General features: G+C 38.4%; 2 protein-coding genes across 2 annotated transcripts in view; one reads left to right on the top strand and one right to left on the bottom strand.

The window, feature by feature from the left end:
• The window catches only part of dnah5 (dynein, axonemal, heavy chain 5), a 121574-nt gene that overhangs the window by 64569 nt on the left and 43237 nt on the right, over positions 1-13768 (top strand). The window contains exons 75-83 of the mRNA XM_087848025.1: positions 2-140; positions 426-540; positions 866-1056; positions 2751-2872; positions 7019-7168; positions 8268-8513; positions 8669-8888; positions 9649-9854; positions 10093-10296. Of these exons, the coding sequence (XP_087704151.1) occupies positions 2-140; positions 426-540; positions 866-1056; positions 2751-2872; positions 7019-7168; positions 8268-8513; positions 8669-8888; positions 9649-9854; positions 10093-10296 (1593 nt within the window). The remainder of the gene's footprint in view (position 1; positions 141-425; positions 541-865; positions 1057-2750; positions 2873-7018; positions 7169-8267; positions 8514-8668; positions 8889-9648; positions 9855-10092; positions 10297-13768) is intronic.
• LOC148100454 (enkurin-like) lies at positions 11852-13411 on the bottom strand. The gene has a single exon (XM_087848023.1). The coding sequence runs from the start codon at positions 13177-13179 to the stop codon at positions 12175-12177; it is 1005 nt and encodes a 334-aa protein (XP_087704149.1). The 5' UTR covers positions 13180-13411; the 3' UTR covers positions 11852-12174.

Here is a 13768-nt window from a genome sequence, read left to right as displayed (position 1 = left end):
GGGTTCCTTGGTTGATGATGAGAGTCTGATCCTTGTCCTTAGCAACACGAAGTGTACGGCCGAAGAAGTCACTCAGAAGTTACAGATTGCCGCAGAGACTGAGATCCAGATCAACGCAGCCAGAGAGGAGTACCGGCCAGGTAAGTGAAAATGATTTAAAAACAAAGTTCCCTCTTTTTTTGTGTGTTTTTCTAAGTAAGCCTTCAGTTACACAAATGTTCTGCTTTTAATTCAGATGAAGCAGTGACAATGAGCCCTTGAGCTTTATACTCACACAAAATGTGAGACATATTGGTTTAAATTTAAAAAATACAGGCTACAGTTAACAGAACATTCTTTCAAAAACCTGTTTAAAAATGTCCTCATGAACGATATTGCTTGTTTTGTTGGAGTTTATGCTTTTGTGTTTCCCTGTGTGATTCCAGTGGCCACCAGGGGCAGCATCCTGTACTTCCTGATTACAGAGATGAGTATGGTGAATGTCATGTATCAGACGTCTCTTAGACAGTTCCTGGGACTTTTTGACCTTTCTCTGGCCAGGTGAGGATACGCTGACATTTACCATTTCCTGCTTCCTTTAATGAATTGGTTTGCCCATAGTCATTTGTTGTGTGTTTATATGTATATTGGAAAGTCTTTGCAAACTTCAAATCAAGGAACTATTGTGCATTTATACCACCATACCTTTCTAATGTAAAAACCTGCAAGTTATTACTTCATGAAGTTGTGCAATCATTACTAGTAGTTTATATTTGATTTTAGAGAAGTTCTCACTCTTACTACTGGCAACTATAATTTTATGTCATAGCAACCGAATCTTCAAGTTGCTATGTTATTTAGAAGACCTGTTTATTTCCCTGAAAAGGTCTTCTAAAAGCCCTATCACAAGTAAACGGATCGCCAACATCATAGAGTTCATGACCTTTGAAGTTTATAAGTACGCAGCACGGGGCCTGTATGAGGACCACAAGTTTCTTTTCACTTTGCTGATGACCCTGAAGATAGACATGCAGAGCAACAAGGTCAAACACGAGGAGTTCCTCACACTCATCAAAGGTAAGAGGCAGATACAAACACTGAAGGTTTTGTTTGTACGGGTAAATTGTTGTTTCTGTGAGCACATACAACCATGGGTTAGTTTGAATATTTGGAACGTTTCAGTGGGATCATAACTCATGTTGATTACTGGCATTTAGATGTGCATAAGTATTCTTTATTTATTAGGTATTTAACTGCATATTACAAATATAAAGAATATTCGTTACATGAAATAACATCAAACAGTGCAACAATATTTCTATGAGCTACTAAAATATGTCAAATGAAATCTATTCAGTAACGCAGGAAAACAAATAAAAGATAAAAATGCAAAGACCCAAAATTGTGAGTTTCAACACATCTGCTCTGAGCTATGAAAAAACATGGCTTGTATTGACAAAGATTCTTAGTACTAAGAATTTAACAACATGCCACCGTTGCAACAAGTCAGTTTGGGAATTTTTCTCTCCTAGACATTCCACCATCAGCTAAACTACAAAGTGTTAGACCATGTAAAGTTACAGGGCGGGATCACTGAGTACTGAGACACATAGTCCATGAAGGCTGCCAGTGCTGTGGCGACTCACATATTGTCCAGAACCAAAGAGTCCCAAACTTCCTCTGGCATTAACATCAGCACAAAAGTGCTTCATAAAATGGGTTTGGTTGAGCGGCTCCTGTAGTTAAAGTGTTTGTGAGCCAATGCGGCCACGTGCCTTGTGGCTGGGGGCGGCCTGCCTGGGTTCGGGTGCCCTGTCAGTCTCTCCCTCCGCTTTCCTGTTGTTTTTTCACTGTATCTGTCAATAAAGCTAACCCCCCGCCACCCAAAAAAAACAGAGATTACATAAAAACTGTAAAAATGATGCGCACGTCGATTGTGTGCAACTACATGTGTTATCAGTGTGCTGTGGCAACTTGACGTCTGTGGAGAAACTGAGATTTTTGGAAACAGTGATGCAGGTTAATTGCTAATTCTGTAAGGCACTATGTGTGCTTCTCTGATTTAGATGGGTGATTCTACAACTAACGAATAGATCATTTAGCTAACAACACTCTACTTCCCGTTTGATCGATCACATGGTTGTAAACATGATTATGATATTTCTTACGGCTTGTTAGAATGAACAGACAGATTTTCTGAAACATATTCATCTGGACAAAAACTGTTTTTCCCTACTTTTTCTTAATATTTATTTTAAAACACCATTTCGAAATAAAAATGAAAATACAAGGGTTTCTGTAAAGCTATCATTCACATCAAAACAGCCTGAAGGTTTGTTAAAATTGCCATCTGTTTCTGCTGTTTGCTATTCTTTTCTTTAACCATATGTATTGTTTATTTCAAGGAGTAGACTTATTTTAAACCTCATGACAGAAACGATGCACAATTTGAACATATTGACACTGTAGCAGTTCACTGAATATGATATGGAGTGCTCCTCACTGTGGGGATAAAACCCGGCAATGGCAACTGGCAGAACCAGAACAGCCACAGTCTGGTGCATGCACGCAGCTTCACCATCTGTCAGCTCCGGCCTGATAAACAACAAATTACAATTCTGATGACTTTTTCTGTGTTTTTGAAGATTGGGTTTACATGTTTACATTTGTTATGTATTTTGGGAGTTTAAAATTGAATTTTTTACATTGGATCCTCCAGTTTATACTTGCAGGTGTCTATATCTGTAATTGTTCATGTTCATATTATTCAGGAGGTGCATCCTTGGATCTGAAGGCTTGCCCCCAGAAAGCAGCTAAATGGATCCTTGACATGACCTGGCTAAATCTTGTAGAGCTCAGCAAACTTTGGCAGTTCGCTGATATACTGGATCAGGTACAACATACACTTGATCAATTTAGACATGCCTTGACAGCTGTATGATAGTGTCCTTTAGCCTACAGAAAATCTACCCACTTGGACTTTTATCTTTTAAGTCTTCAGATAGCAGTTCTAATCTATCACATACACACCTGGACACTCACACATACACAGCAGTTGTCTCAAGGTGCTTATTAAATACTTTTCACAGCTCTTCTTTGCTCTAGTAAGCATGTCAATATCAGTCTCATCATGGCTCACTTCATTTCCCTCTTGTACATAGACACACACTCATCATGATGGACTGTCACTCACACTTAAATACACACACCCTTGTGGATGAATGACAGCACTGTGGTCCCCATGGAGTCAAAACTCAGTGCTCTGTGAAATGAGCTTAGTTGGAGAAACTTCCAGTCAAATACTTTTGGCTGAGCATGTGCACATACACAAACTGTGTGTGTGTGTGTGTGTGTGTGTGTGTGTGTGTGTGTGTGTGTGTGTGTACTTGTTTGAATATCTTTGTGAGGACAGTCACTTGTGTGTCCTCATGAATTTGAAAGCATTTTTGAGGCTCAGTATGTGGTTTTAGAGTTACAATTAGGTTAGTTAGGTTAGATTTAGAGTTAAGCTTTCATTTCTGATGGTTAGAGTTAGGGAAAGCATTATGTCAATTCAATGTCCATACTAAAATGTGAAAGTCGTGTTTGTGTGTGTGTGTGTGTGTGTGCACTTGGAAATAGACATTTGTTTTTTTTAAGCATGAATCACAGGGATAGTTGGATTAGCATTTCAGATGCAGGACTTAAAATTGTAACACACTCTGTTTTATCAGTAATTACTGTTAATTACTCTTCAGCAAAGCACTAAACCCCTAAAATACTTTAATGCTTTCAGGGCTAATAGACAAACATAAGCAACTCTCAGTTTAATGTTAAGTAGCAGCAGGTAGCTTTTTGACTGCAGTAAGTAGTCATTAAAGGGCATACTCTTTTTCAAGATTACACACATGCCTAAATATGAGCAATATTTTAAAGGTACATTTTTATTGAGATTTAGAAGCAGGGCTTGCTTTATCCCTTTGAAGTGACTTGATTTCTTAAAGAAACTAGTTGTTAAGATGTTGTTAATACAGCTTTGTTAGGAAACCTGCCTAATTTTTTCTAATTTTGTTCAATTACACACAGTTATCCATGGCAATGCTGTTGTTACTAAAGATAAAAACATGCATGTTTAAGGTGATTTATGATTCTGACTTGACCACCATATGTGTCGGTACCTGATGTTTTTGCAATGGTGATAGTTTATAATTTGGGCCTAAATAAGCAGTTTTCCAAGAACAACATCCACCCACAGGTTGGGAACGTTTTTGCTAGATGTTATTGGAGTAGCCCTGGACTGAAGCTGGACTGGTTGAGGTTCCCCTGGATGTTGGGGCTGTGTAGCAAATTAAAGTGAAACGCTCTGGATTAGAGAGGTGGTGAAAAAAAAGTCAAGGAGGAGGTGGTGGACTTTACGTCTGCTGATCTGACCATTCAGGTGTTCAGGTTAAAATTATATTTCTAACTGTTCTGCTTTTAGCAAAGTGACACTGAAGTTGGCTTTGTGTATTTCTTCATAAGATACACACCAATGGTATAAGTGAATGGGGTAGTTTTCTTGCAGTATTATTGTGAGGACAGGTCTGACTTTCGATGTTATTCAGACAGAAGTTTTGAGGTTTAGTCAAGCATTTAGTGATGATGTTTGAAAATGTTCAGTTTTCTTCTTCTTCGTCTTCACTTTGTACACACTTTCTTTTCATCGCTGTAGCCAGGGTGATACTACAATTTTAATTATAATTTATTTGTCACTATTAACAGGATACATAACACAGGCTTTTAAGGTTTCTGTCATTAAACTACTTCTTAAATTCCTTGCTTGATCTAAGTGTCTTATCTAACCATATTGCAACCATCTTATTTCAAAAAATTATCCTGTACAACAAGCTCCTAATTTTAATTCAGAGACACTTCCTCTGTTTTAAGATAAATAAAATGTTCCTTTTTTATAAAGCCTATAGTTAGCAATAAAAATAAACCTCAATTAAAATCAAATTGAATTGGATTAAACTGAATTTTTGCTTCCTTTATGTTTTTGTTCCAAGAAAAAAAATGGAAAACTGCCTATTTCACCTGTTATGTAAAAATGAGCCTTTAGAAGAGTAACTCTTGCTCTCAGTCTCAAATTATCGAATCTCCGATAAATTTGGAGTAAAAACAGTCTTTACTTGTTAATGTGTTAAGTGAATTTCAGTCTGGCATCTGAACGGGGCACAGTACAATTACTGCTGCTTCTGAAATGACCTTGTGGATTGAACTGTAGAAAGTAATTTGGGCTGCCAAAAAGGGGATCTAAGAACTAAGTCATGTTTTGCTTGGGGATCAAATACTTATTTCTCACAATGATAGGTGAATCAATTTGTAACCTTTATGTAATGTGTTTCTTCTGGATTTTTGGTTGATATTCTGTCTTTCTAAATTGAAATGAAACAAATTGGCAACTTACAAATTCAGCAGGGGATCAAATAATTGGTCCCTCCACTATGTATGTGTTATCTTATGACTGACTGCTAAACTGTCTTGGGTATATCCTCAATTTTGCTCATTTTTTTTTTTTTTATTTGATCCTAAAGTATGTGAGAGTTTAAAGCTATATTGATGAGCTGTATCCACTGTTATACAGTTAAAAGGTTATTGCCATGCCACTTCTGCTAGTCTAGTTTCCTTTGTGCTTCGTTGTGATAAGCATAACAATATTAGCACAATCTGTTGGCATATTTTGTGCTATCACACATGCAGATCACATCTTGGAAGCACATGGTGTTTACAGCAGTGTCAATTCATGGCCTCCTGTTATTGCATAATCATCTGAGTTAGGTCACGCGTTACATGTTGTGTCTGTCTGTGCTCGTTATAAAATGAAGTGCCATAAATAAGACTTCTTCCACGCATGAGACCTCAGCTATATTGTCATGAATTGCTGTGTGAAGCAGGCAGGATAGGACAGAAACGCAGACTCACACTCAGAACAGCTTTATTGCTGGACGCCAGGAATACAAAACTTAGTAAACTGGGAATACACATGAACGACACAGGCAGGCTGAACACACAGCGGGGAAATGAGGGAGATCGCGACGCAGGACAGAGGGAGACGCAGACATAAATACACACCAGGGCAAACGAGGCAACAAACTACTGGAGGGAACACAGCTGAACGTGATCTAACTAACGAGACATGGGGACACAAAACTGAACATGATGCACACCAGACAGAAGACTATCCAAGTAAAACAGGAATCACTAAGACAGAGACCAAGTCACACAACTTGACACGGGAGCTGGGAGGAAAGAAAATTCAGGGAGATGAGACGGACCAGGGAGATAACGGGAGGAGACAACGAGGGGGACACGGAAGCAGTTAAGGGAGATGAGACACAGAGGGAGTGCGAGGGAGTGCACATAGTCAAACAGAGAGGGACACAGTGGGCAGAGACACGAGGGGAACCTAATGGACAAGGAACCAACCAAGGAATATAAGTAACTCAAAACAGACTAAACTTAAGACTGTTAATGAACCTAAAACAAACCATGATACAAAATGACACCAAAACACAAGAAACTCCAAATGTTAGGTCAACATGACCCAGAGCCATGACATATATTTCATTGCATTAACAAAGTGGATATTATTTATATAATGTATTGATTTAAATGTAATGCTCTAGCCTCTTACCTATATTTTACAACAGGAGTTAGACAAGACTGCACAAAAATGCTAATAATTGGCACAGACCTGTTGAGCAGGTGCAGAAAGACACACGGTCATCATTGTCCTTAAGCAGATTAGTACCGTTTGGACAATTTGTGGCGTGCATAATGAATACATCATGATATTTAACACACATATAGGGTACATTTCATTCTTTTTTTGTTGTTACTTATTAGCTTTCTTTTGTTGGCCACTTTGAAGATCACTTTGTGTCTAAATATGTTTGAAGTATTCAGTATTCTTTTATCTTTTCTGCAGATTTTGATGTGCTGTAATGCAGTTAAAGTTTTGCCCCGTTTTATATTTGTTTCCCACGTCAGAGCTTTTTGTCACAGATAAGTCTTCTTACAGATAAGTCGTAACGAGAAACAGTGGAAGGCTTGGTTTGACAAGGAGGCCCCAGAGGAGGAAGTAGTCCCAAACTCCTATGACCAGTCTCTTGACTGTTTTAGACGGCTGCTCCTCATACGCTGCTGGTGTCCTGACAGGACCATCGCACAGGTAAGGAGAGACATGTTTATGCATGGCTATAGAGGACAGATACAATGATTAAATTCAGTTTTCTTTAAATAATGCCAATTCAAAACAACAAGTTCCTTGGAACATTAATATTGTAATAACTATTATAAGTTCCCCTGTGAACAAGCCATGGGTGACGGTGCTCCAGAATTAATGATTGGGTCCTTGGCAGAAACTGGTTTAGGTTCAGAAAGGGAGGCCATCTACTGCGACTGGTGAGGAGAGGTGAGGGGTAAAGAGGAGAGAGAAAAGGAGAACATAGAGAGACCAAGGGAAATATTAACAGCATGAATATCGCAGTGTAAATTTTAAAAGCATCAGAAGAGTCTAACCAGCCTATAGCAGCATAGGATGGCTAAGGGTCACCCAATCCATTTTCTTTAATTAGAAAGCCAAACATTGGTTGTCTGTTCTGTTTTTTGGTCATGCTTTTGCCTCCTTTATAATATACAACACAACAAGTAGAACAGGCAATGTAAATCTACTTTTTTCATTTCTATCATAGTGCATTTTCAATAGTATAGACTGCAATTAAAATGAATAATTACCACTAAAGAAAGAGAAAAGGCTTAAAGTTGCTAATCTGAGAGTTAATGGCTTAAAGCTTGGGAAGAGATACCTCCTGACTTGAAAATACAGCTACATAAATGAGACACAAAACAAGAATGTATAATCTCTTAATCTTCACTGAAAGCTGCTTGGTCAAAGCTCTTCTTGAGATAAGAAGCAGCTTGTATAACTTGTTGTTATACAGCTTTCACCCTCCAGCCTGCTGTGCCTGAATATTTACAGTGGCTAAAAGATATTCAGTTTTACTGATGGATAGCTTTCTGGCCCACTGAAGACAATCCTGGAGTTCAATTAATTTTGTTAAACTCAGAGTCCAGTCCACAGTTACCCTAGCCTTAAGGGTAAAAAGAGTTAGCCAGAAAAGAAAATGCTTTGAAGAATTATCTCAGTTCTCAGCTTTCTAGAAAGTAAATTTATTCCAATATATACTATTGGACTACTTTGCTCAACTCTTTGCATTACAAACCATTTAGAAAATTACATCTGCTTTGCGTCATTTTCTTTCCTTTAGGCCCGTAAATACATAATGGATGCAGTAGGGGAGAAATACACTGAAGGGGTGATTCTTGATTTAGAGAAGATGTGGGAGGAGTCGGACCCACGAACACCTCTGATCTGCTTCCTTTCAATGGGCTCAGATCCAACTGACTCCATTATAGCACTCGGGAAGAAGCTGAAAATCGAGACCCGTTATGTATCCATGGGTCAAGGACAAGAGGTCCACGCACGCAAGCTTCTGCAGCAAACTATGGCTAATGTGAGTGGTGGGATATTACTGCTGTTTTAGCAATACAGATGTTCTGTCTCTAAAAATGTGGTTTGGAATTTATAGAAATTATTTAGGGTTTTCTTGAACTCATCATTTATAGTCTTCGTCATGGATGATAGGCATACTACTGTGTTTGTCCCCAGGGTGGCTGGGCCTTACTCCAGAATTGCCACCTGGGTTTGGACTTCATGGATGAGCTCATGGACACTGTGACAGAGACAGACTTTGTCAACGACAGCTTCCGCCTTTGGATGACCACTGAGGTCCACAGACACTTTCCCATCACACTTCTCCAGATGTCCATCAAGTTCACCAATGAACCACCACAGGGCCTCAAGGCAGGGCTTAAGAGGACATATGGCGGTAGGTTTGGCTCACTTAAGCTCACATTAAAGAAGTCCAGGAATACTAACCAGTTTAATAGATCCAATTTATCTATGTGATAAAGAAAGAGGACCTAAGAGAATGAAAAATATTCCAATATTGATGTGTACATTTGGAGATGCAGATATACAATAGACCTCTACTCCGTGATATCCATGACAGGAATAAGTAAGTGAATAAAAAGATGGAAATGTGGGAGAAACACCTGTTTGATGCTATATTTATTGTATTCCGGATTTTTTTTTTTTTTTTTAACCCATGTTACCCAAGGTTGGTAAAATTTTAAACAAGTCTGAGTTATCTAGTTTGTGTTTTGGTCCAAAACATAAGGGTGAAGCAAGAAAAGAATCTTTAAAATGTAGGAACCAGCTGTCTTTTCCTGGCTCAGATGACATGGTTCCTGGAGGGGAATTGAGAGCGTATCTACAGCTTGAATTCTGATTTTGATTAGTAATTGCAGTTTGGTATTATATCAGGAAGAAGGTATTATTTTGACTGACATATTCAGTTCATTATCTTTTCTCCCACATTTACGCAACAAATCTTAAATGTTCACTAAAAAGGAAATCTGTGTGTGCATGTTTGTGCAATGCTTGGTTTTAGAAGTAACTAACTTTATTCAGTTATGGATTATTGCTTTGAATGCTGACATTTAAAGCTCATACATTTCTGTAGATGTTCCACTTAGCCTCCTTTTGGGCATGCAGTACATCTTTTTGACCTGCATGTCCCTGACCAGGTATAAATCAGGACCTTTTGGATGTCAGTAACATGGCGCAGTGGAGGCCGATGCTGTATGCAGTAGCCTTTCTTCACAGCACAGTTCAGGAGAGAAGGAAATATGGCCCCCTGGGATGGAATATTCCCTATGAGTTCAACCAGGCTGATTTTAATGCCACTGTCCAGTTTGTTCAAAACCATCTTGATGACATGGATATTAAGAAGGTAGGTAGAGTAACGCTTATTATATTCTGTGTGATTAGGACTCTTGACCACAAAAAAAATGTTAAAAGGGTTGAGATTTAAAGAAAGGATATTGTAAATACTTATCAACAACAACCATCTGCTCGGAGTTTTAGAGCTTTCTGACTGTGTATGTATTCAGTCTGTTTACAAATTATATTGCACATTCATGAACAATTTTTTTTTGTCATCCTTTATCACTGTTTTATCATCTCCTTAGGGTGTGTCCTGGAACACAGTTCGATACATGATTGGAGAGATTCAATACGGTGGTCGTGTGACCGACGACTATGACAAGCGCCTCCTCAACACCTTTGCCAAGGTGTGGTTCAGTGAGGAAATGTTTGGACCTGCATTTAGCTTCTACAAGGGCTACAGCATCCCAAAGTGCTCCAGTGTTGACCAGTATCTAACATACATTCAGGTCAGTCTCTAAAAATAACAGACATGTGTTAGTGCAACGTGTCTGCAAAAACTGCCACTGTGCCAGTGACTGTTGCTGCTGTCTTGTGAAAATTCATCTGTTTCCAGACTATTTCTCTTTTTTTCTCACTCAAAGTTAAGTTCTGTGATATATTTATTGTTTAGCGGGGTGTCATTTATTTATTTATTTATTTGTTGTTGCTTTCTTGTGATGTGCTCTTGTTACATCCAAAATGCACTCTATGTGAGATTTCACAGATTATATATATGAGTTATTAGTGTGCTTAACTTGTAGGTGTGTGTGCGTCCAGGGGCAGTTCCTGAGCTTGTTTCATTAAAGGTAGTTTCATTATGATGGATGCTTATGGCTGTCAGGCTCAACAGGCCCATTCTATTTGTGCTGCTTCTTAAACTGAGAATGACAACACAGCCTTAGAAAACTCATGCACAAACCTATACATATGCATTCAATGGCATGCACATATAGCACATTAAATCTGTAAATGTTGGGCAATTTCAATTTTTTTTTACGTATTTTACTTCTGTATGCTGCCGAGACTTGATGTTAAATGAAAGTTTCCACTCGTAGCTTTTATTAAAGATGTTAAACAGAAGTTTTGCATCATCTGTTCATGAATTGAAGCCCTTTTAGTACCCAGTTATGAATTGGACAAAGTTGCATAAGGATTGTTTTTAGTATTTGGATGAAAATTTACATGAAGTCCAGAACCCATAGTCATCATCAAATGCCTTGCTAAAGAATTAAAAGAACACAGCAAGGGATGCAGGCCATTCTGTCTAGTATAAGCTATCTCTGTTTTTCTGTCACCATCCATTTTTCTTTCCGTATTAGCCAGACACCATCCTGATGTTTTACCCTGTCTGAAAACAGAATCCATCACGACTGAAGAAAGTATGATGCATCAATAACCACTTGCTGAAGTTGCTCAACAAGCAAAAAACAAACTTGCAACATTTACATTTATGTTAGACTGCTTTTAAATAACTGCTTTAGCCCACTTAGAATGAAAATTTAAAAAAAAAAATGTTAAAATGTCAAAATAACTTGAACTCCAATTTTGAAAACACAACTTTCTTTCTTTCTTTCTACTGGTACTGTCACACATTTTGAGTTTTTGTTTAGAACATTTAGAACATTTTGTGTTCTAGTTCAGCAGATAAAGGAACTGAGGTGAAGCCTGTGAAATTGAAACATTCTCTGTTTAGCAAGGGGAAATGTATATCTGCTAAATCATGCTGTAAACTGGGTTAAGAACTGTCCCAAATATAAAACAAAGCAAGACAAAACATTTGTCATCAGCTGGTTTTGTTTAACTGATCATATTTAAGTATTATACAGTACTTAAAATCAACACTGTATTTAAAAACAACACAACGCTGTCACGCTGATGGTAAAAACACAGGTCTTTACCACAGTGCCGCTGTGCCACTTTATTTTTTAACAAAACACAAAGCTTTATGTATAAATAACTGCCTATTAACACTTATAGAAAAAAGAATCCACAAAAGTTTTTTTTTTTTTTACTAACTTTGTTCCAGATAAATTATAAATGATTTTTTAAAAAGTAATGAAATGCATCAGATGTCTCCATGCTTTCTTTTCTGCTGTAATTTTTTTTTTCTTGAACATAAATTGGCCTATTGAAAATAAAATGTAGTAAGAAACACTACATTTTTTCAATAGGCCAATTTATGTTTAAGAAAACCCCAACAATCAAATGATCCCATCTGAGCAAGCACTGGGCGACGGTGGGAAGGAAAAACTCCTTTTTCTTAAAAAGAAGAAACCTTCGACAGAACCAGGCTCAGATGGTGCGGCTTCTGTCAAGACCGGTTGGGGGTGAGATGGTTAAAAAAACTACTCTAAAGGTACAGCGCAACAGCTTTTGATGGAAATGGGTGGAAGGGTGGGTGTTACACCTCGTTTCATTGGAGGTCCTACAGGTGGTCGGGGTGTATATTCAGCTTTTTTACAAATAGGCGGCAGAGGGACAGGACTAGGTCGTGGAATTATAGCTGGTTGGGCGGGAATAGGTTGCTTTCCACTTCTGGATACAGGTGGAACACAAATCCTACAAAAAGGTTTGATAGTTTGCTTTTTTGTTGCTGGTGTGACTGGAGGAGCAGGTGTCAACTTTGTGTTTTTCGGTCTAATGGGTGGCAGCCGAGTCCGCTGTAACTGTTGTTCGTCAGATGCATCTTCCCTGCCTACGTAAATGTATTCATGTTCCTCAAAAAGGGCAATGTCTTTTTCAGCTTGACTCCTTGCCTCTTCGAGAAACATTTTGTAATTGTATTTTTTGTGCTGTGAAGGGGAGATAGTAAAACGGAGGGATTGATATTCAAAGTTTAACTCATTAAACCTCCTCTTTAGGCCCTGGAGAATGTTTTGTTTCTCCTGTTCGGGCAGTGGTTTAACTGTTTCCTGTTGTTTTGTTAACCAGGCATCATTGTCCTGCTTAGCCTTTTCTTTCTCTGCGTTTCTTCTACGCAGGTAGCCTGGAACGATTCCGTAATCGTTTTTCTTTAAATAAAAGGGGACAAGTCCTGATTTCTCAAGGAGCTGCTTGTCCCCTTTGCGTGTGTCCACACAAGCAGGTTGAGGCATGACTTTCTTCATGCCTGTGTGTTTTGTTTTTTTCCTGAATGTGTGTTCAGGTTTTTCGCCTTCTGGCCTCTGTGGGCACATTTCGCGATGAGATGGGGCCTTAACTGTTTCTGGCACCATGGTCCTGTGTCCATGTTTATATTTATTTTCTAATACAATTGCTTCCCTGTATTTAGAAATATACATTTTAGGTTTGGGTGGAGAAGCATGACTCTCCTTTGGGAGAAGGTTATAAGCGCTTTCATCTGAAAACATAATTCAATCGCTAGATTCAAATCACCTGCAAGGGAATTCTACAACTGTGTGTCGAGGCACCCGTATTTATGTGCTTTTATGGCCTTGCATGTGACATCTGCCTTTGATCTGTCATTTACCATGCATGTGACATCACGGTAACCTGTCTTTGTTCTGTCATTTAAGCCCCACCCCCTGGTTACTGTTGCTATTGTAACTATTATATTATGAATGCTGGTAGCTAGCATTCCACACACACACACACACTTTTTGCCAAGGTTCCAGCTGCAGTCACCAAGACATGTAAATGTATTTAGTAACCCTCTGGGTCCAGAGTATAATTTTTGATTTTACCTCTATATCTCACCTTTAAAAACTGTTCATCTTGCCTTGTTTGGTATCATTTTTTTTTCAGCACAACCTGAAATATCTGAAATTTGAGTTAGTTTTTCATTTATACTATATTTGCACAATTGATCTAAATTCAGACAAAAAAATTCAAAATCCGAGTAGAAAATACTACCCGACGCCTGGCGCTGCTTCAAACAGCATGTGGAGCTAATGTTTTCTGGCCCACTCAAAGACAAGTCAGAGGAACAAAAGTGCAGCT

The sequence above is a fragment of the Neolamprologus brichardi genome, chromosome 11 (assembly GCF_056152115.1).
Source record: "Neolamprologus brichardi isolate AB-2024 chromosome 11, ASM5615211v1, whole genome shotgun sequence".
Taxonomy (NCBI): Eukaryota; Metazoa; Chordata; class Actinopteri; order Cichliformes; family Cichlidae; genus Neolamprologus; species Neolamprologus brichardi.
The sequence above is the reverse complement of the archived record's forward strand: the minus strand, read 5'-3'. Positions and strand labels throughout refer to the sequence as shown.